Below are 23,394 nucleotides of genomic sequence, written 5' to 3'. Positions count from 1 at the left end.
CATTTAACAAATACATACTAGAAAATAAATGAACTAACTAAAAATTAAAAATTCTCAAAATACTATACTAGTTGAATGAAAAAAAATAAAAGTGAAATAAAAAAATATTGTTTGAAGATTGTGTGATATCTTGAATGTTATCTGGCGAATGATCCATTAGAGTCCGTTTCCTCATTAGCAGACTGGCTGTTTTCACACTCACTCATTCTTGGCTGACATATTATTTATCGGCCGACACTCAAAATTGTCCTCTGATTAGCTATTCTCATCAATTACGCAGAATTATTGTTCTCTGAATGATTGAGAATCAGGTGTTAGTGAGGATCAGCCAATCAGAGCATCAGAGTACACACATCTGAGTGTTGGCCGATAAATCTCGGCCGACTATTGTGTGTGTGAGAACTGTCAACAAAACTACGAAAAATATAGGCTACTCTTAGAAAAATCTATATGAATTTGACTGTTATACAGTAAATTTCATGAGAAAAAGGTTCTCATGTTTGTATCCTACTTCACTATCTAATACTGAAATTGAGATAGTTTTGTTATTCAGATAGTACAAGATGTTACCATATAATATGAAGTGCAATGATTTTGAATTTTGGTTTCATTCTAGCAACCTTGAAATGATTTAGGAGAGTGAATTTCAAGACAATTTTGTTTATTATATTTTCATGACAAATTAGCAAGGATATGAACTAAGCAAGATTTTGTTTTGAAGTAATTTTGCTGATTTCATCAATCCCCAGACAAGCAATATTTTTCATAGAGATTTTGTCAAACGAAATTTCCTCTTCTAAAGGAAAAACCGAAGTTTAAGATCACGTACTGAAAAAATATGACTATGATTGGAATATCGTATAGTCCAGGTCTAGAATGACTATTAGTTTGTGTTAAAAATTGTCCAAGCACGACTTTCAAGATGGTGTGGTAGAGAGGAATAGCAGTCCCAACTCCGCCTGATGAAAAATATTTTCATTTTTATTCTTCCAAACACAAAAATTATTGTCGACTGGAAAGCAGGTTTTCTTGAATAGGCTAATATAGAAAAGTGAAAGCGGATCAGCATGAGCATCATCATATTCTATTCCGGAAAAACTCCAGCTAAATGAAATACTCAATTGCCTGACATTCTTGGTTATATGAAGTTTACCAGGGCAACTGTCATTATAATAAACTGGCTTTATGTTGGGCTAATTAAATGTTTATTTTGTTCACTTTAGTACTTTTTTATAATCTTGCTTTCAATGTGTTGCAAAAATAATGTTTGGTTGTTACATACTGAAGTTTTTCAGTACCTACTTTTTCACATGCTATTTGACATCTTGTGAGACCGGACTTCTATAATAAAATAATAATGTTAGCAATAATTAATTACCGTCTAGGTGACACGAGTGCTGAATAGTGTAGCGGGGCGGATATGGCACAGTAGCGGTCGCAGTTGAGTCCGCAGACGGTCCACAGAGCGACGGGGTGCAGGAGGGTGAAGAGGAAGCCGTGCAGGGTGCAGAGGCCGGGCCACGAGGCTCGCCCCCCCGCCAGACCCGGCCCACCCCCGGAGGCCAGCACCAGCAGGCATAGCAGTGAGTCGATCAGACCCAAGTGCAGCAGCAGAAGGTTGTTGGCTGTCTGGATCTGGAAAAATAGAACACGATAAAATTTAGAAAAATTCTGGTTTGGAACAAAGAGAATACAAATACTGTATGCAAATACTGTATGCAAATATTGGGCTTGACGATTGGGCAAAAATTTTTCACAATACAGGAAATGTAAAATGTATTAATATGGAGATAAATAAATCGAAGTACCCTTTTTTAAAAACTAAACATTTTTCAACATATTAATGCCATGTTGTGAATAAAAGTTAAAAAAGTGCTTAGATATTTAATTTCCGGATAAATAAGAGTACCCCTCACCAAAAAGTTAATAGTAGAATGTAATCTATGGTTTGACGAAGGTTGGCTAGAGTTACAAAGGAAAATAGAATATAATTTATTGTTTCTCATGAACAACAGTACAATATTGCAAGAAAAAACAAAAACAAAAACAAAGATATTATCCAAATTTATAAAATGCTATGGCTTAAAAATATAACTATGTAAGAATACAAAGAAATTCATTTTATTTTATTTTATTTATTTACAATGCAAGTGACACTAATGTAATAACATTGGCAGATAAAATAATAAGGTAGTCCTTGTGTTATTTTTCTTCCAAATTTATATGTGAAAAAGTCCAAGATAAGGTTAGATTTCACTTGTACAATTTTTATAAAATTTTAGTCCAAAATAAACATTAAAACTATAAATTTTGAATTTAGACGGCTTGAATTATTTCTCATTTAAACATTGCTATATGTAGTCATAATAATATAACCAAAAGTCATTAACCACATTTTCTAACAACTTAATATGCTCATAAATAATAAATAATTGTTGTCATATATAAAGGAGGTATTGACTGTCAAATTCTGGAAGCACCAAGAAGCGTTATAAATCTGAACGTAGTGCCAGTTGCCAGTCGCTTATCAGGCTAAGAGCACTGTACAGTCTATCATATAAGAATTATTGATATTTTATTATCTTCAATCTGTACCGACGATTATTTCTGTGAATCGTCCCGTGCTCATAGTCGCTCAGGAGTTTGTGGTTATCGTTCGCGAATATTCAACCGTGGTTATCGTTTGAATATTCAACCTTAGTGCTTTGGTTTGTTGAGTTGCTTCGCTGCTTTATCATTTTTGCCTTCAACATATTATTCCGTACTGTTGATTACATTCTTCAAGCAGCTGCACTCAGGGATAATCCACCGGCTGTCGCAGGAAACGTGATTGGAAATGGTCAGACCTCAAATGCACCTTACATTTCCAATGTTACACACAGCAGCAAGTAGTGGAAGCTCCTATTGTCCCTTACTCAAAACATTCCATGGATATTGTATTTAAACCATATATATTTCAGCTGATAGTTGCAGTGATAGTAGTTTTAATTTTTCTGCTCAAAATTTTCGAGTTTATTTCAATATTATTGAAACTTTCGGATTGTTTAGTGTTATTTCCGGCTCTTATCAACCCTTCGAAATTCAAAATTCATCAGTCATATCTCGAATACGCGTATTCTCTGAGTGTTAATCTTTGGTGAAAACAGAAATTTTAAACTTAACCTCACTTTGGACTATTTATGTGCCAAAATCAAGGAATTGAAGAAGTTTTGGGCAATTGCCTGTTTCTCTTTCCAAATATCGTGTTTGTGACTGTTCTAATAAATTATAAATAAATAAATTAATTATGCTATAGAAATGTAAACAATATCCCTGTGTGCAATCAGGTATCAGTACAATAACATTGTGTTGTCAACTCGCCATTTTTACGACTGTTTAATAGTTTCAAACGATGAAAACATCCACTTAAAAGTACCTGTGTTCCAATAATTAACGATATTGTTTACATTATTCTATAATCCACAAGCATAATTTTGATACATTAACTAAAATAATGTTTTGAGCAAGCTCACAATCAAAATTGAGTCACAACTTGTGAAAAATGTTTCGAATCCTAGGATATGATATTCTATCACCCACAAACATTATCACAGTATGTTTATATTTAAATGTTTCAGGTATACTTTCAATTAAAATAGAATTGCAATTCGTGAAAAATATTTCGAATCCAATTATTGTTCATCGTAGGATTCTGATAAATCCCTCCCTTTTCACGGACACCTAGCAATTTTTTTCAAACGACGTTCATCACAAAATATCCTCTACCTCGATTGTACTTCTCTCATCTCCTCACATATGTCACTCAACCTCTTTCCATGAATAAAACTGTCACTGAATGATTTTTCGCCAATCACTGATGGGAAAAGACAGCTGGTCTACCGTGAGCCAAGACGAGGGGAAGGGGTGTGTCATTCATGAATGAGCTCCGATACATTTTAGTTATCATCAAACAGTACCCAATGAACAGCGCTCCATTTTGAGCCTCACCAAATTCAGCAAACAACTCACAAGTAGCAGCAATGGTTACATCAGTGTCAACAGAGGCAGCCGTATCAAAGGCAGCAGCAGCAATTGTATCAAAAGTAGCAGCAGTCGTATCAAAAGTAGCAGCAGTCGTATCAAAAGGAACAGCAACAGTATCAGCAGAAGCAGAAGCAACAGTTGCAGCTCAATGAATGTCCTTGCTGGAGGTGTGATGTCAATCTACCCTGACACTGTCGGAACTGATTTCACGAACTGTTCCGAATGGTTTCACGGCTCGATTTTCGTCATCCATTCGCCGCGCTGCCTGTCCGTTCAATTTACTCGAATGTCTGACATCAATACACCACTGCACTACCGCTCCCACACACCTAACCAACCTGTGGATGTCGACTTACACTCTATCGATGTATCGAAAATTCTGCACCTAAATGAACCTACTTTCAGAATCAATGGCAAGAATAAGTGATGGAACTTGATAAAAATTCTACACTGGGATGAACCTATCTTCGGTACCGATGGAATGGATGTTGAAACTGGAAGAACCTGATGGAAAACATCGATTACAATTCTACACTTGAATAAACCTACTTGATAATTGAACTGACTCTCGAAATCAATGGAATGAATGAAAGTTGAAAATCAAATGAACCTGATAAAGAAATATTGATGGAGTCCTTCAAATTAATGGACTGGTTTTGGAAATGATGAGAAGTAGAATACAACTCATCCGTCGGACCTGAAATAGGTTTTTGAATTTGTGACTATAGTGAGATTCTCTTCAACCAGTCAACATTGATTAAATGGGAAGCATTGGAGTTATTTATAAGGGAGAGTTAAGAGTGGATCACACAATAGAAGGAAACATTACTACTGTTGTAACGGGTGTCCCAGAATAACTGGAACATTTGAAAACGCCATAAAACATTAGTGGGATGGGCCAAAATGTGAATTATTCAAACTAATGTGAAGTTCAAGACATGCCATTCGAGAATTATTGATAACATCTATCACTTCTTAACAATTACTTCTTCAGGATGGCTTCCTCCTGCACAAATACACACTTGAAATCTGTGTTGAGATGCTGCAACATTTCAGCTGGGATATTGTTAATTTCATTTTGAATTGTCTGTTATAGTTCAACCACAGTTATTGGTCAAGTTGTGAAAACGTTTGATTTGAGATAGCTCCACAAACAGAAAATCGCAGGTGGACAGAGATCATGGGACCAGGAAACGCAGATGTTGCAGCGATCAATGAGGAATCGTCAACACAGATTTCAAGAGTGTATTCGTTCAGGAAGATGCCATCTTAAAGAAGTAATTGTTAAAAAGTGATAGATGTTATTCATAATTCTTAAATGGCAAGTCTTGAACTTCACATTAGTTTGAATAAAATAATTTTTGTCCTTCCGATTAATGTGTTATGGCGTTTTTAAAAGTTCCCGTTATTCTGTGTCCATCAATATTATGAATCTTGCAAGTAGCTTTTTTTCGTTTATTCTACTTCATTTACATCATCTACATATCTACGATTATAGATATTGAAATATTTACATTCATGATGAGAAGAGAAGAAGGAGGAGGAAGAGGAGGAGGCAGGAGAAGAGGAGTAGAAAGAGGAGGAGGGTCCTCGTTTAAATTTCAACAATAAAATCAAACTGTGCATCTCAATGATGGACATGATATCATATTATCATGCATGATATGCCGACGAAACCGTTTCACTAATAATGAATGAACAATTCATGTATATGAGAAGCATTTAATTCTGCATTGACAAATGCATTCATTATAAAAAAACTCATTTTCCAAGTCTCATTTCAGGGTATAGATGGATAGTGATGAAGTTGCAGGGAAACAGAAGTCACAAGATTTATTTTGTTGAGCAATCAAGGACTACTGTTGCCTATAGCGGGGTTAAACCATAACATTGACTGTTACGATCAAAGCAATAACGCCAGAAGGTTGAAACCGATAAGAAAAACACTGAACTCGAAACCTCCGTCAAGTCGAAGCAATGAATCGAGCGAACGGTCGTACTATATTTCATACTGCATGGTCAGTAAAAAGATATGAGTCAATAAAATATGAAGACGACGATGACAAATAGAAAGCGAATGATATGAGGAAAGGAAGAAGAAGTGACTCTTGACGGTGAACCTCATCAGTGGACATGAAAAATGCAGCAGAAAACATAATAACGCGCGGACGAAGACAGTTCGATTCATGATGTGGAACTCACCGATAGAGATAGATGATGAGATAGGAGGAGGGGTGAGAGCGACGAGTGCAAGAAGGGGAGGGGAAAGCAGAAACGTGAATCTTGGCGAGATGAAGAGAAATGTGAGGATGCAAATGAGGATGTAGAAGAAGTAGGAGAGGAAGCAGTGGGGGAAATATAAGATGAATAAGGCATAGATAAAATGGAAGAAGATAAGGAATAGAAGAGTTGAGGGAAAGAATAAGAGGGGAATAAATGGAAGGAAGAGTGCAGGAAAATTAGAGCTGGAAAGCAGAAAAATAAACAGTGAGGAGAACAGAAGGAAAATAATAATTAGAGGAGGAAACAGGAAAAATGAAAACTATAAGGAAGAGAAAAATATGCAAGATGAGGAAATTAGAAGAGAAATTTGGTAGTAAATGGAGCAATGCGGACAGATAGATACTCGTAAATGAAGTATAAGCAGGAAAGAAGAAAAATGTATGAGAAGCAGGAGAAAAAAGGAAAATAAACTAGAAGAGATAAAAAACATTTCAATAAATGGACAGATACAAAAGAGGCTATAAGAATAGAGTGGATTGGAAGAATGAGCAGGAGAAGAGCGTAAAAATGAGAAACTAAGGAAATAAAAGTGGTAGGAGAAAAAGAGAAATGCTAGGAAGAGATTGTTGAAGGAGAAAAAACAACAATAAAATATTACAACCAATGAAGAAATATCCAAGCGATTGACAAGATAAACAGAAAAAGAAGAGGATGTGGAAGAGCAATAATACACGATTGATCAGCAGAAGAAGAATTAACAGGGAGAGAAGATAGGTGAGAGTGTTATTATAATAATAACAGAAATGGACCGGAATGATGAAGAAAGAGGAAAAATAAAAAAAAGAGCTAGAGAGAAAAATATGAACAAGTAGACAAGGTGGAGAAGACCGAGAAGAGGAAAAAGATGATCGAAAGGTAAATGAGTAACAAGCAAACAGTGCATGTTGAATGATTGGATAATGGGGAAGAAGAAAAAGTAGGAAAGAAGGTACAAAGCCACAAAAATGAGGGCTTAAAGCTGGGAATTATTACATTGGAAATAAAGAGAATGATGAGAATGGAGAAAGAGAACCGATTGGAGGGCGGGTGGTTCTATAATATGGATTCTGTCAGTGTGAGCACTAGTTGGATAGGCAGCATTAATGCTCAAGGTTCATTATTGAAGTTTAAGGCATACTGTCTGTTTAAAGTGAGTTCAAGAACAACGTCTTCACTTTTATTGCTTCCATCTGAAAACAAGTTATTGCTCCAGATCACTTCTACACCATCCCACCTCATATTCCTACTGCTTCTTTAAGGGTTTATAGAATTCGATATAAGAGGCATTTGAAAGTAATGTGACTGGATAAGATCAATCAAAATAAACGTTATTTTTGATATTATGTTATTTCAAAACATTTTCTGCGGACAGAAGTATTCGACATAATATATTGGGTACGATAATTGAATTGGTTTGGATGGAGAAATGATGTAGGATTTCTTTCTGATTTAAATTATTGTATAGTATAAAGGGACTAGAAAATTATGAGAATATCATTGAGAAGAGAAACTGAATAACTTGAGGTGAAATCTGAAAATAATTGTACAAAATCCATTCAAAAATTTCAAGAAGAAGAAGTTTAGGAATGATATACGAGCATTTTCAACTTTTACAGTAATACTTTTCAGCTATAGTACAACTGTATGTTATCATTACAAACATTAAAAAAGCTGCAATACAGAATTCAGGGATCATTTCATACATTCTGGTATTTTCTTATAACGTATTTCATCAGGGCTACTTGATTTGTTAGTTGAAAAAGTCGAAAAAAACTTTTTATATGAAAAACAATAACAATTAGTTTTGGATGTTCGATCCATTTCCAAGTTTTTATAATACCATTCTGGTATCCTTGAAATAATTGGAAGGGAAACGACAGTCTACACTTTAGAAATGTTCATCTCCCTTGTTTTTATGAATAACCTGAACAGAAAATAGTAATATAATCTCCAATTAAAAACATGTACAGTTTAATTTTCAAAAGATCAGTTAAATCAGGACTAAGAACCGATAAAAAACAAATTTAACGGATCTATACCAAAATAAACGACATGTTCCCAACAGCTTTAAACATTGGATATAGATAATCCGTAAATGTGTAAATTACGATAAGAACAAGAATATTGCGCCGTCAACCAGGTAACGATCTCGGTAGAGCACTTTCTACAATCACTTTACTCCGAATAAAATGGCACGGATTCATCGTAAACCTATTGTTGGATTTTATAACGCACTCACTCCATCACTTCTAGAGTTTGCTATAAAGATTGTCACCCAAGAATAGGTGAGAATGAGAAGTGATGGGTAGGAAGAGGAAAAATGAATGATGGAGAATCATAAGGGAATTGAAAATTGGAAGAGAAGGTAGAGGAAGGAGGAGTAGAAAACCTAGAAAGTGGTAAAGAATGGAACAAGAAAAGAAAGTATAGGATATAAGGAAGAGAGGTGTGGAGAGAAGTGAGAAGAATAGGTAGGAGGAGATACTGCAATAAGAGGGAAGAATCAATGAGGCGAATTCATTTATTTAATCATTCGGAATTCCGCCAATTTCAGAAGAGTACCACAGGCTTATGCACAAAACAGTTCCAATTCTAATTTATACAACAATCCAAATGTTGCTAAGTTATGTGTCACTTCAACATTCTCCAATTACACACTTCAAAACACAAAAGAATCAAATTGAAATTGAAAAATTATAAAATGAATTGAATCAATTATAAATAATTAGAAAATTCCAAACTTTGAGAAAAGTATAAACTTTCGAGTCCGAAAAGTCAAAAAAGCGAATGAAGGAATCAGGAAGGAATTGGACAATTTGGTGGGAAAAGAGGAGCAAAATAATCACAAGGAGGCTATAAAGTGAAACATGTTTCAAAAAATGAAAGAACGATGATACTTAAGAACGATCATTTTGGAGGAAGGAGGAGAGAGCCCACACAAGAAACAATCAACAGAAACGAGGATGAAAAGGAGACTCAGGAGGACCAGAGAGACACACTGGAGGAAAGGGGATGAATGAGGAGAAGACTGGGAAGAGGAACGTGATGACGAAGAAAAAGTAGAAAGTTAAGAGAATATAGAAGGAAAATAGGGATAGAAAAAAAGGAAAAGGTTGTTGAAATGAGATAAATCGATACAAGAATAAGGAAGAGCAAGAATGAGGAGGGGTAAAAGAAGAAGAATGCGGTGGTGGATGAGAAATAGAAGGAGAAAGAAGAGAAAACCAAAACGAACATCAAGAATTAGGAGAAGCGAGAAGAGAGAAATAACAGAGGCGTAGCTTTAGATGTTGGGACATGGGGCAAAATCGGCTTACCATTTTTATTATTATTTGCTGGAGATTGGGTCTGATGTCAGATTCGAGCCAACAGTGTTGGATATTAAATTAATACTCTCCCGACGTCCCTCAGTCACGTTTTACGATGCTGCTTCAGAGACTGAAAACTATGAAGGAGAGAGAGAGAAAGAGTGTGTGAGAGAGAGTGAGAGAGAGAAAAGGGAGAAGTAAGATAGAGGGATTCAAGGTATAAAATAGAGAAGAAGGGTGTAAATGAATAGTAGAAAGATGGACTTATTGAAAGGGTCCATCTCACAGAACAATCTGAATTTCTAAATGATTTTGAAATCTCCAAGTGGTTTTCAACAGATTTCTTGCCCCTCGTTAAAATACAATATGCAGCTCCGTGGGAGTACAGTATATGAGCCTCAGTCAACAAGTTAGTATGCAAGATTTTAGGGCGAGCTTAATAGTAGTAGGGTAAAGAGGTGAAGAGGTGAAGGGGTAGGTGCCCTCAAAGTGTAAGCATAAATTTCAACTGAAAGCACAGGAAGGATAGGCCAGCACTTGAGATTAAGGGTTGTCTAGTTCGTTATACATACACATACACATACATATATTAAATAGAATAGAAGTTACATGATATAGTTCATTATGTGATGGATACTGTAAGAAGATATTTTGAATAGTTATCAAAATCATTGAATGGAAAGAATTTATAGGTCTCAAGCAAACAGCTGTATTGCTATTGCTAGATACGATGTCAACAAACTCAAGATTAGATAATAACGGTTATCCAAGCTACAGTTTTGAACAGCCAAATGAAAAGGAAAATATTATTGCTATTAATTTAATAATATAAAATAATAATTTTTGAGGTTAGGTTCTTTGGTACTTACTAGTCGGCAACCTAAATAATTGGTTGAGCCATATAAATTGAGAATTAGCCAGACACCTGTGGCAAATTTAGTTGCATACAAATAGCATTTGCTTAAAATGTGATCAGAGGGTTAGTAACAAGTATGGCATGTCAATGTAAAAGAAAAAGCGTTTTAGAAAATACAAAAATATTTATTATGTCATACGAGCATGGACAAAATGTATAAAATAAATAAAAATATCAAGGAAATGGGATATACCTTACTCAGTGCATGAATAAATTTGAAAGTTTAGAATACGCCAATCAAAATACAGTAACTGACCGGCGGTAAAAGCGAGTTAATTCAAAATATACATTATTTATTATATGAATGATAAGAATTTGTAAACTATACAGTACCCAGATTTATGTAACAGATACAAAATGAATAATTAAAACAATAATATTTGCTCTTTATTCAGTAACCTAGCAGATTAACACAGACTCCATTGGATCATATTATTGCGTAGTAGTGAGGCTAGGGATAGCACCAATCAGAGTGGATATTTAAATTACATGCAAATTCAAAAATACGGAAGTATGGTCGTGAAAAGAATAGGGGTAGGTCTAACCCACTTGCTTGCCAGAGGTCACCGGGGACAGCCACCAATTAGAGAGCACAAGACTAGATCCCTTTTTAAATAATTGTACGTTTTAAAAATCTAAAGTTGAATAATTAAAAATTAATTTCATAGGACTCATTGAAGTTGTAATATAACATGAGTCATTAAATTTAAATAATCACATTGGAGAAGACAACAGCAGCCCACCAGAAAGGCCTAGGACATCGATACGAATCCAGATTGCCATCATAATTGTGAAAAGTTATTAAGGGGGCCCTCAGTGCTTCGAAATAATCAAGATTGAATAAAGCTAGCTTGTCGAAGGGTTATTTAAATATTAAAAATAATATCAAAACTTGCGCAAGTCTTAAAACATAAAGGGAATATTTTTAAGAAACATTTATGAGATTACTATTTAAATATGCACAGAGGGAATATTTATAATTATTTGATTTATTGTAATTATATGCTCACTCATCTTTTATCAGTAATTTATTGGATTTTTGTAAAGCTCATGTTCATAAGATAAATTGATTTACCTGATTTCCACCAGAGGCCGAAACCAAGCCCTGAGATATATATATTTTAATATTTATATTTTTTATATCAATTTGGAAATAAGATATATAAGTTTTAATCGAAAAGCAACAGCAAGTCGACAACTGAGCTGTAAAGTTTGAAAGTATATATGCTGATTAAAGAAGCACATGGTATTAATTGATGCTAAGAAGCAAAGTCAATCATTAGTGAGCAGTCTGTGATATTTTTCAATATATATTTATTCCCATATTATTTTTATATTTGTTGCTCTATTTTTTATTATTGCTCGTCGATATTTCATGTAATTATATTTTTGTGTTGTGTACCCTTTATTTATTATCCTATCTCCATGCATGACCAATCTTGTTATATTCTATTTTATTATCAATATTGACATATTATTAAAACTATCAACCAACTGTATTCTTCATCGAATAAGTTGGATCAATCGGTGATATACAGCATTGATTATTAAATCTGTGGAAATAATACGTTCCCGAGATTTATTTAAATTATCCAGGACCATCACATCTGATTTGAAGAAACTCAAAGGTCATAGTATTAAGTTGCAGCAATATAAATTAATAGAATTTATAAGGTATTCTGATAGAGCCTTTGATTCCGCTCGGTATCATTTTTCATTGCTGACCACTTTGGCGAATGGTGGCGGGTGGCGTTAGTGGCGGTACCGCATTGTCTAGTACGATAATCAGAGCCCTTATATCTGTCTATCTCTACTGCATCTATATTTGTGGAGAACACCAAATCAGTCACAAAAACTGTGAACTGTTAAAGCGGCCGACGTTTGCAGCCAGCGAAAGCAGAGAACTGTTTGAGCTCCTAGGAGAGCTGGTAAGAAATTGGTACTACTGCTCTTTCAGGAATAACAAAAAATATTATATATATTCAAAATCTTTGCTCTACCGACTTCGGCCAAGCAGGGCACACGTTATAGAAAAAATAACGTTACAATACAATGTGAACACAATAAATTGTAACCTTCTAATATTTATGTGCCTATATAAAAAGCTATTGAAATGGATAGGTTCATATTTTATAACCGAATAATAATACTTTGAATACATAATATATTGAAAATATTCAAGACCTCATGCATGAAAGATTGAATAAGCAATAAGCATACCCAATTAATTAAGTTTTTGATAGGCTTTAACAGAATCACTTCAATAGCAACATTTTTAAAGTTAGTCATAGATATTTTTCACGGTTTAATATTGAAGAATGAAATGACTTTCCCACCAACTTCATTCCAGTACTAGCATCTCTATTATGCCATCTATTGCTTTAGAGAGTAGTCAGAACATTGGAAATAAACAATTTTCACATCCTCACTGGATTTGGAAATTTTATCAGAAGACATGCAGCTTTGAATAAAGAAATTGGCATTTTTTTGGGTATTGGAATATGGGCTTAAGTACACTCAACAATAAATTTTCCATTTTTCGACTCATGGTGCATGATTTTGGACCGCCTTGACGAGCCGAGAAGAATGAAGTGTAGTACGATAAAATCTGAGCATTGTGTCAAAAGTTATGAGTGTTTGAAGTTTTGATCCTTGAGGTGTCCTTAAGTGCGCCTCTTCACTATGAAATATTGAAATGGAGTGCATCTGACGGGTGATTCTCATAGAACATAATCTCATGAATTATGTCATTGTGCAAAATATCATGTGAGGACAATGTAGTTGGTGATGATGGTTGAAGCTGAAAATTAAGTGTTTTTTACAATACAAGGAGCATTATTGTCAAATGTAACTGGAAATCTATATGAGATAGAGCGCTCTACCTGATTTCAGATTGAAGAGCGCAAAAATACGCCCAGAGGGATATTGAATTATATTATCTGAATGGTAACAATCGGAAAATATTGTTGATCAAAAACTACAATTCATCAAAATTGATTTTTTCTTCAAATTTCACTCATTTTTGAAAAATCATAACTCAGTATTCCTTGGAGATAGAGAGTTCCGAATGATCTCATTTCATTCAGAATTTTATAATCTAAAATTCTAAAAAAAAGGTGGGAGCAAATTTTTCTGTCCGATTACGAGATTCAGCAGAAATAGCTGAAAACTGGAAAATGAGCCGAAGATACGAGGTTTTTGGGCCACCCTGTATCTACCTACCACAAGGAAATTTTGTATTAAGGAAGTAGGAGGTTCCTAGGTGCATGAATACTATAATAATTTGCATGCACCATCAATAGTTGCAATTGATAGGCGGTAATAGTGAGCTGATTCAAATATATTTGTATATTTCTACAAATGATAAGAATTTATGAATTATTGTTGTACAGTTTATTTTCTGGATACGGCCCGAAGGCAAATAAATTATTAAAGATGTAACATAAGTAATAATTAAATAGTTTGGTACGGTCTATTTGAGCCATGAATGGTGGAAGAACAGATTATTTAAATTTTATGTAAATTTGGAAATCGGAAATGAAAATTGTAAATCAGAAAAGAGAACTTCCCCACTTGCCTGCCAACGACCACCATGAGATGTCACCAAAAATCTTAGAGTGTAATATCTTACTATACCTTTTAATAACTTAAAGTAAATCGAATTATTAAATCTTTTCATAAGACTTTGTGATGCTAATGTAAAGCAGAAGTCATTTTTAAATAATTTTTTAACCCCTTGGAAGAGACGACTCTGGCTACAAATAATCCAGGACCACCAGGAGTTTGGATCGACATCAGCAGCTCATGGAAAATTCCAGCACGTGAGTGAAAAATATTCGAAATAGTGATAGGGCGCCCTCAGTGCTTCGAAATGAAATAAGAATCAAAGCTAGCTCGTCGAAAGGGTTTTTTATAAATTAAGAATTTGGTAAAAATACTTGCACAAGTTTAAAGATAGTGTAAAAGGTATTTTATTAGATAGTAACAAGTCAATTCATAGGTCCAAGGATACACCAATCAAAGAATACTAAGTTCTAGGCTGTTAATACAATATTCATATGATCATTAATTTCTACAATATAATTTGCGATAATATAATGTAGGTCTGATTCACTAGATGAATTGATCTATCTATTCCGTCAGGCGCCGAATCTCGCACCCTGAGATAAAAAATATTTATTACAAAGAAATCTATTGGAAACCATAGAATTTAATATATATTTGGATCATTGGTTTATCAATTTATCAGGCTCTGATATAAGAAATTTATATTTGAAATTGAATTGTCCAAGTTGGCAAGTATCAGCAAGTTGATATCGAAGCCACATGCAAATAAATGCATATGATCATAAAATGAAAGCACATGGTAGCATTTCGTGCTATAGAACTTAAAGAATAATATTAACCTGTGATATTCTATTGATTTCGTTTCTTGTTATATTATATATTTCTGTCACTCTATATATTTTGTTTTGACTTATTTTTTGAGATATTTGTTAATATATGTATCACATTTTTATGGTGTACAATTCATTTTATTCCTCATTACTATAGGATATAAGTTTTATATATATATATATTTTAAACATTTTCTACCTATTTATAAAAGTAGTTATAAGTGTTAACTACATACAACAGTCAACTTTGGAAGAATTGAGAGAGATGCTACTGTCCAAGATAATCAATCATATGAATAAACCAGTCTTATAAAAGAAGAGCTAGAGCCACTTGAAGACTTACTAGTTCTAGATACAAAATTTAATGACTTCAAGTACTTGGGAAATAATCAAGTTGACTTCTAATAGAATTCTAGTTGAGAAAAACATGGGATTGCGTCACCGCGTCGCTCTCTGCTCCTTTTGGGACTCGAAGAAACTGCGCCAATTCAATATTTGAGAAGGAAGTAGACATGAGACGTAGGAGTGACCGATGTATTGAATCAGCCTCCGTTTACTTTTCAATGCCTTTTTCATTAGTCCATTTCCTCAGTGGACGACAACGAGCCACGAAAAACGGAAAAGAAACTATTTTCTGTGGTTGAGGTGCTTGGAAAATTTATTAGCTGCAGGCAGAAGATTAGCTTTCCCAAGGTAGCCTTGGGATTTGGTGTGGTCGCTTTCCCCCACACTGTCTTTGTGCTTTTCACATCTATCAGCTCACATTCGAAACAATTCCAACGAGATCCTTTCTAGAAGAAGTCGAGAGGTAATTAGGGTTGTATTGGATCAATGGTAGATGCTATTCAATCTCTAGAATAGTATATATAATATATTATATTAAGATGAATGACAAAGATGATGCATCATGACAATTATCAGATCATGACACTTGAATCTTGGCTCTGAAGATATGATGATGATGATCATCAAGAAAACCAATGCCCAAGTCACCCGATGCAAACTACAATACGCGATGCATTTGTATACAAACTTTAATAGTCTACGGGGATTACAAATAATTCCTGATGAAATCTATTATTTGATCTTGAAACTACAGTATAAAAAGAGAAAAGAGTCGCTCGCACCAAACATTCTTTATCCAAAAAAGCAAATGAAAAGCAATTAAAATGAAAGCAAATGAAAGCAATTATGAAAAGCAAATCGGTAGAGCATTGAAAATGTTAACTTAAACTTTGGTATTTTTGCAATATCTCCCAATCACATTAGCTATAAGTTGATATTCCGCTACTGCTTTTGAAAGGAATATGAGAATAAACGTGGGAGAATTGAGAAAGATATTAGGAACATTTTAATATCATCTCCCACAGCTCTTATTGCCATTTGCAATATTGCAAAATCTTCAATATTCAGGTATATTAGGGATATTATACCACTCTATTGGGCCTGCATAATACAGTTGCGTAGTATTGGGCTTCGTGCCTGATAATACAGAAGCCAATAATTCAAATATCTGTACCCAATATGACATTCCTTTGATGCGAAGGCTTCCGCGTATCAAAAGTCATCTCTCGGGGTTTTCGATGCCAGGATTTTTTCTTCTATGAGGATTCCACATTGCTATACTCCGAAATGGATCCAATATCCGCCGATTCAGAAATAGGCTGTCACTAACAGGAAGAATACTTCAATAAATCTGAACTAGAATGTTGAAATTCAACTGCACTTGGATATTGTTTCGGTTGAAGCTGTGGAGTTTCGACATCCCCGAGGTATGATGCAAATGAGAATGTGTCAATTCAAGAATAGAATTTTCCCGCCAAATGGAATGGCAGTTTGAAGAAGGTGAAGAAGAAATCTTTCACAATATTTGGAATTCATAATCTAGAAACAGGATTTATCAGGATTATCAGGATTATCAGCAAAGAAGGGAATAACAAAGTACATTGGAGCTAAGTTCTCCGTTCACTTATGTTGAGGCGAAAGAATTCTCTTGTGAGCTATAAAACATCCTAAAAACACATATTTGTTTGTCAACTACTGACTGTAATATTTCATGCACTCATATTTAGTGAGTATTTTGTTTGGAATACATAGCTTATAACATTTTCAGGTACTCTACAATAAATTACAATTAGCGGATATTTTTAATGTCAAAGAATGAGCAATTACTAGTTGAAAGGAAAGGAGGAACCGGAAAGTAGTCAAAATAAAATAAGAAGATGAATATGTGAAGGTTTCTAATTTGAATTCCATTTTTGTTTTGTAAAAATTTAAGTATCTAAGTAATTTAGGTGACCTGAATATTTCAGTCTATAGAGATGGTGTGATTGCTATTCTTATGTACCATATAATATTCCACTATTCTCTTCTGCTCTCAAGTAAATGACTGGTGTCCAAGACTAGTTTCACATAGAATAATGTCGAAAAAGATGCATTATGTCCTGGTATGAAATTCGCAAGATCTCCTCAATGTCTCATACTAATTCTTACTTCGAATGCTTGTGTTCATTATTTCTCGGCAATGATCTTGGAATGCGTGATAACTCTCCATTGCAAGCGAGTCATTTGTCTTCCTTATTATTTATCTACCTCCTCATTTCTTCCTTTCCTTCCACAAGCCCTCATTCTCTGAATCATCTTGGCTGGCATTCACTCGTTCCTCCGGTACTAAATTATTCTCTCTTTAATTCATTTCGAAGTAAAATGCCAGTTTCCACCGCTGCAGTTTACATAGCATCTCATTTCTTGCTCACAGTCGGAATCTCAGCATCTCTCATGAGTGTGTGCTTTGAAACAGAAACTGAAAAAAATCTGTCACTCTCCTGTCCAACTAAAATACGAACTCCATCCCTCCTACTCATTCACTTTCCTTACAATTTTTCCTTCTCTCTCTCCCACTTATCTTCCTATCTCCTCTACCTCTCCCTCTTCTTCCCAGCTCAACAATTCTTCTTCTCTTCTCTCACACTCTCACGCTTTTTCCAACGATTTCAAGAATAACTGATGAAGAGAGAGACATTCTGATGAAGAGAGAAACTGATGAAGAGAGAAGAACTGAAGAAGAGAGACATTCAACTAATGTGCTTGTTATTCTCTCTCTTTTTCCTCTTTCTATTTCCAAACCAACTGTGTCTTTCACACATATACACGAATGAAATGTTTTATTCATACTGTCTGCTTTTGCAACTTGGTAATGCGCTACGGTTTTCACAAGGATTTCTTTTCATACAGCTTCCAACAACAGGTTCACTGATACAATCACGACCTTACAAAAATACTGATTTTTAAAATCATGAATGGCTGGTAAGGAATCTGTTGCAGTGGGTTGAATTCGTTGAGGGATTGATTTTGTCAAAAATGTCTAACATAAGCTGACATTGTGGAATACAAGTGAAGATACCAAGTGGAAAGAAAATCTGGATCCGACAACCATGCCGACAAGGAAATTATTTTTCCAGAAATCAAAACAATGATTGATGTGGAAGTTCAAATCATTATTCGAAGGAAATGTATCCTGTAATAACCTCACTTCGTTTATATGTGAATGACAGGATGGTAGATGTAGAACATGTGGAGAATATGACACAGACTAGCATGGGAGGAGACAAAAAATGCGGTCCTATCATAGCTGTAACGAGAGGATGGAACATGGAAAATGAATAATCTCGCCAAGGAATGAATGACCTGATTGGAAATTGAAATGGAATTGTTGAATTATTCCGTTACAGAAAGCTTGAAATTCTCCAGGATGGTTGAATGTAATAATTATTGAGGAATCTACTTTGAATGTTACAGAGAAAATCATACAAAATATTTTACTCAGTATTCTACTCACCTTTGCTCACTTCATTGTCCAAACTTTGCTTTTATAGAGACAATTTTTCTGTATTATATTTTTATAGAAGCCCTTCAGAGCTCATAGAAAGGCCAGGTGAGCTTCTACTATGCTCCCTGTTGATAGTAAACTGTTAACTGTTCATTTAAAGTTCTCAATTTAAGTACCTACTGCTATACGGTCATGCCCTTCTTAAATATATACTTAATGAAATTCTTAAATATATAGTATCATTCTCTTATTCAGAATAATTATATCCATGAAAGTTATTTTCTACTGTGTTCATTGTATGAATGTATTAAGTATTTTTGGTTTGTAAATAAAGGCATTTCTAGTCATGCTACTTATTCATACTGTTGATCGTCACTTATAGGACACTTTACACCTGAAGCTGAACATACTTTCGGTACTATTCATTTTAGCAAGAATAGCAACACATAAGCACTACTCCCAATGGAATACTATTCAAGACCTTTTTTCACACTTACATTTTTACACTCATATCTCCCCCCTCCCAATAGAAATACATCTTTACAAAGCAGAGCGAAGGACGAATCACTAGCGAGGAAAAACCGATGCCCCCCTCTCTATCTATCTCTCTCCAAATACTACATTCTTTCTCATGATTGGGCAACAGTTTTTAAATGTGTCCAGTTCTAGATTATACCAGTAGATGACAGCAGTTGTTGGATGATGTTTAAATCCAAGTATTCTTACTTGATTTCGATAACTCTATTCTTTAGTAAGAAGCACTTTAAACAGTCAGAAATCCTTTTAAATGAAAATAATTCTTCTCATTCGAATAATGTTGACATTTTTAAGTGCATATCTCTATGGCTCGCTGCATGATAACACTCAAAGGAAAAGGTTGTTGATAATTTCGAGTTACCATGATAATTACTCATTCAACTGAGTAATCTGGGAACATTTTAACTTGAAAGAAACTTCGTATACAGATAACTGTTATAACGCAAGTGAACCAACGAGATCAATAATTTTGATTCATGAACGAGTCTGCAAATCCAGTTCATGAACCTCCGACAACTGTGAATGGGACTGAATCAAACCCAAATTAGTTTATCCACTAATGAGCCACCTCTATTCAGTCGAGCTCACCCCCTGGTGACAATAAATCTCACTTATTTACAAACTATCACAAAGTGCATTACAAACTAGCTGCTCATACAGGTTTTATCAGCAATAAAATCTCAAACTGTAGACTGGGGACCAAGTCGAGCGTCTCCGTTGCCACGCGTACTCTACATAAATTCAAATTCCGAGTGCGCTGGACGTGGGTATAAGGGAAAGAGAGATGAAGATAGGGTGAGAGAAAGGGAGAGAGAGAGTGAGTGTTCTACAATCTTGATAGCGATCCAGACTGGTGGGATTTTGGGGTAGTTCTACAAGAGATGGAGAAAGGAAGCGTGTCTAAGAGACCAAGAATGGAATGAGTTATGAGATGGCAGGAATTGACGTGAGACATACCACACCACTTTCTTCTATCCCTGTCTCTGTGTTCTCTTAGCCCTTCATTCCCTTCACTAACTGCTTCTCCCTGTTTCTCTCGTGTTATCATATTTCTCCCAATCACTTTCTCTAGTTATATCTCCTGCTTTCTCTTGTAATACGAGACTCACCATTAGTTAGTACCTCTCTTTGTTTCCTTTCAAATCTTAATACTTTTTCTATATTTTCCATTCCTTTCTTCTGTTTTCTCTTAACCCTTCATTCGATTTCTACTTATTCCTTAACATTTCTAGAGTGAGAATGGAAACTCATATTTCTAGAGAAATATCAGATCAACTTCAGATTCTCTTAATAATATCAGTTATATCATCAGATTCTCTTCTCTTTTTGAAGGGAATCCAACAACTATTTATTTTCTCTGGATACTTGAACAATGTCGTATTCCTCCATTCAACGTTCTCAGAAATCTTTTCTTTTCCACACCTTGCAATCTTCTTCACTTCTTATATTCTTTCCAGTTCATTACATATTCGAGTTTAGTTCGTACTTTTCTCCTTCAAGTTTCATCTTACAGTACTTCGAATTACCATAGAGAAAATATAGTATAAGCTTATTCTTATACTAGGATCTCTTTCCTCTCATACCTCTCACCACTTCAAAAATAGGCCTAAGACCACTTACTCTCTCTGTCTCCTGTATAGATCAATCAATCAATATCCTTGGTTTTGCTACAAACTCCACTCATGATTCATTATATATATTTGCTATTATAGGCTACATCGGTTTCATTACTTTCCAACTTCCTACTTTCAATTGACTATTCCTCTTTCTCACTTTCCTTATCTTCTCACATCTTCTTCTTTTGCGCACACCACTGCGATTCGCATGACGGTGACGGTAGCGACAGAATTTTTAACCAGCGGTTAAATGGTTCATCTTTGCCGTTGCCGTCATGCGAATCGTAGGGGGGATGTTCTAAGTTGCAGAATTCCGTTCGTTTATTCTCTAGTATTCTTCATCGCTCCTTATTCTATTCTACCGCCTATAGAAAATAATCTTTTCAGGCTCGGTTTTTAGGACATTTATTAAACCCATGCTCTATTAGATTCAATGAGTGTCCTAGAATCTGGGTCCAATTCCTTTTATACCTTTCTCAACTTGGGTGTACTTGCAGATACCTTTTCTCCTTTTCATTTATCACTATTACTTACTATCTACTGCTACTTTCATTTTTCTTCTGTTAATTTTCTCTCTTTTTCATCAGTTTTTCAATCACTATATCCTATTTTCTAAACCTTCTCTGGGTTTTCTCGGATCATGTGAAAAACTACCACTTCCACTCACTCCTCTATTCTTCCCTTTCTCTTACATTTTTCCACATCGTTTTCCACCCTTCTCCGACCCCTTTTCTCCCTAACATCCTCCTTTCTCCCATTTCTGTTTTTCCATTTCCTCTCCAAGCCCGCATCACCTACATGCAAACCCATCTCATCTTTCTGCTTATTACGCCAAAGTAGTTCATCTTATTTACGAAACACATTTGAATTCTTTTCACAACGTCGTATTGTAGGAACGAGCTCGTGTATTTTTCTGAAAGGAATGAGGATGATAATGAATTCATCCACGCTAGCTGCCACATATCCGGCTAAAAACCCGAAAAAATACGATGCGAGTCGGTCTCTCAGTCGAAAACATTATGAAGAACTCTAGCAATTGTTGTTTTTCAGTTGAGAATGTCTGAATGCTTTTGAACTCAGTATATTTGAACATGCTTGAGGAATAAAGCAGACAACAGCAAAAGAGAAATGATAGAGGATATTTCTGAACATCATTTCATTTTCTTAAATTGTGAACCCATGGAAAATTTGAAGAAACTTGAAATCATTCCATGTCTGAATACTTTTGAACTCAGTCTATTTGAACATGCTCAAGGAATAACCAGAAAACAGCAAAAGAGAAATGGTATAGATATTTCTGAACATCATTTCATTAACTCAATTTGTGAACTCCTAGATAATTTTTAAGAAACTTGAAATCATTTTCATTTCATTCGAAATCATCACTTGAAATCTCACTTTCGAGATTGAGTGGTGAAAGTCCTAACTTCGCCTAATAAAGGATTAATTCATTTTCAAATCATTGCAAAGGGTTGTGAAATTTACACATAGTTTCCAGGGATTATTAACAATAATTATTCCGATTAATATTATGTACATTACAAGGAAATTTATGTATGTGTATAAGATTGTATCCTATGCCAGCATAACAGTTGGAGTTCCACGGATTTTCAACTCCTCTTACAAATTTATTCATAATATACTTTTGTATTTATCCTCTTAAATGCAGTGTTCAATGTGAAATCAGACTTCTCTCTACTTTTAATTTTGTTGACTTGCAACAAAGTAGGAATGAGGAAGATGATTTTGAATGTATCTTATTGGTGTGGGATTCAGTCCCATTGATATCCGCACTTACGAGGGTGATTCAAATGAAAACCGTTGAAGTGTTATAAATTATTTATTTTTTCAATTAGGTGAAACTTACATTTATCATTCTTCGAAATAGTCTCCTTGACTTGTTATGCAAGTGTTCCACCTCTTTGGAAGCGCATGAAAACCACGTTTCAAGAATTATTTCGGTTGTGCCTGTAGCCACTCGTGCACCGCGGTTTTCTCTTCATCACTTTGGAAATGCTTACCTCCAATTGCATCTTTAAGGTTTCCAAACACATGAAAGTCACTAGGGGCGAGGTGTGGAGAATAAGGTGGGTGAATGAGGCATTCAAATTTGATATTCTGGATAATTTGAACTGAGAAACGGGCCCGTATGTGGTCTGGCTTTGTCATACTGTAACAACACACCTGAAGTGAGAAGTACTCGCCGTTTACTTCTGATTTCAGACCAAAGTTGATTTTTCAAGAGATGTGAATGAGAAGTCCTGTTTACTGTCATTCCCCTGTCAATGTAATGCTCCAAAATTACTCCGTTCACATCGCAGAAGGGAGTCAACAAGAGTTTTCCTGCTGATCGCTGAGTTCGGATTTTTTGGGGGGTTTTGGCGATGAGCTATGGCGCCTTTCCTTATTTTCTCTTTTTGTTTCTGGATGATGGTAAGGTTTTTTCTGGACAAACATGAATTACCATATTGTACTGTCACCCTGCAATAAATTTCCATTGGTTTGA

The 23,394-nt window shown here is 34.9% G+C and overlaps 1 protein-coding gene across 4 annotated transcripts in view; it reads right to left on the bottom strand.

The window, feature by feature from the left end:
* LOC111064200 overlaps positions 1–23,394 on the bottom strand; it is a 241,592-nt gene that overhangs the window by 22,478 nt on the left and 195,720 nt on the right. For all 4 annotated transcript variants that reach the window (XM_039437132.1, XM_039437130.1, XM_039437129.1 and 1 more), the window contains one exon: positions 1,379–1,635. In XM_039437132.1, coding sequence (XP_039293066.1) covers positions 1,379–1,635 — 257 coding nt within the window. The remainder of the gene's footprint in view (positions 1–1,378; positions 1,636–23,394) is intronic.

Source organism: Nilaparvata lugens, chromosome 10 (assembly GCF_014356525.2).
Source record: "Nilaparvata lugens isolate BPH chromosome 10, ASM1435652v1, whole genome shotgun sequence".
Classification (NCBI taxonomy): Eukaryota; Metazoa; Arthropoda; class Insecta; order Hemiptera; family Delphacidae; genus Nilaparvata; species Nilaparvata lugens.
This window is presented reverse-complemented; position numbering and strand designations above follow the sequence as displayed.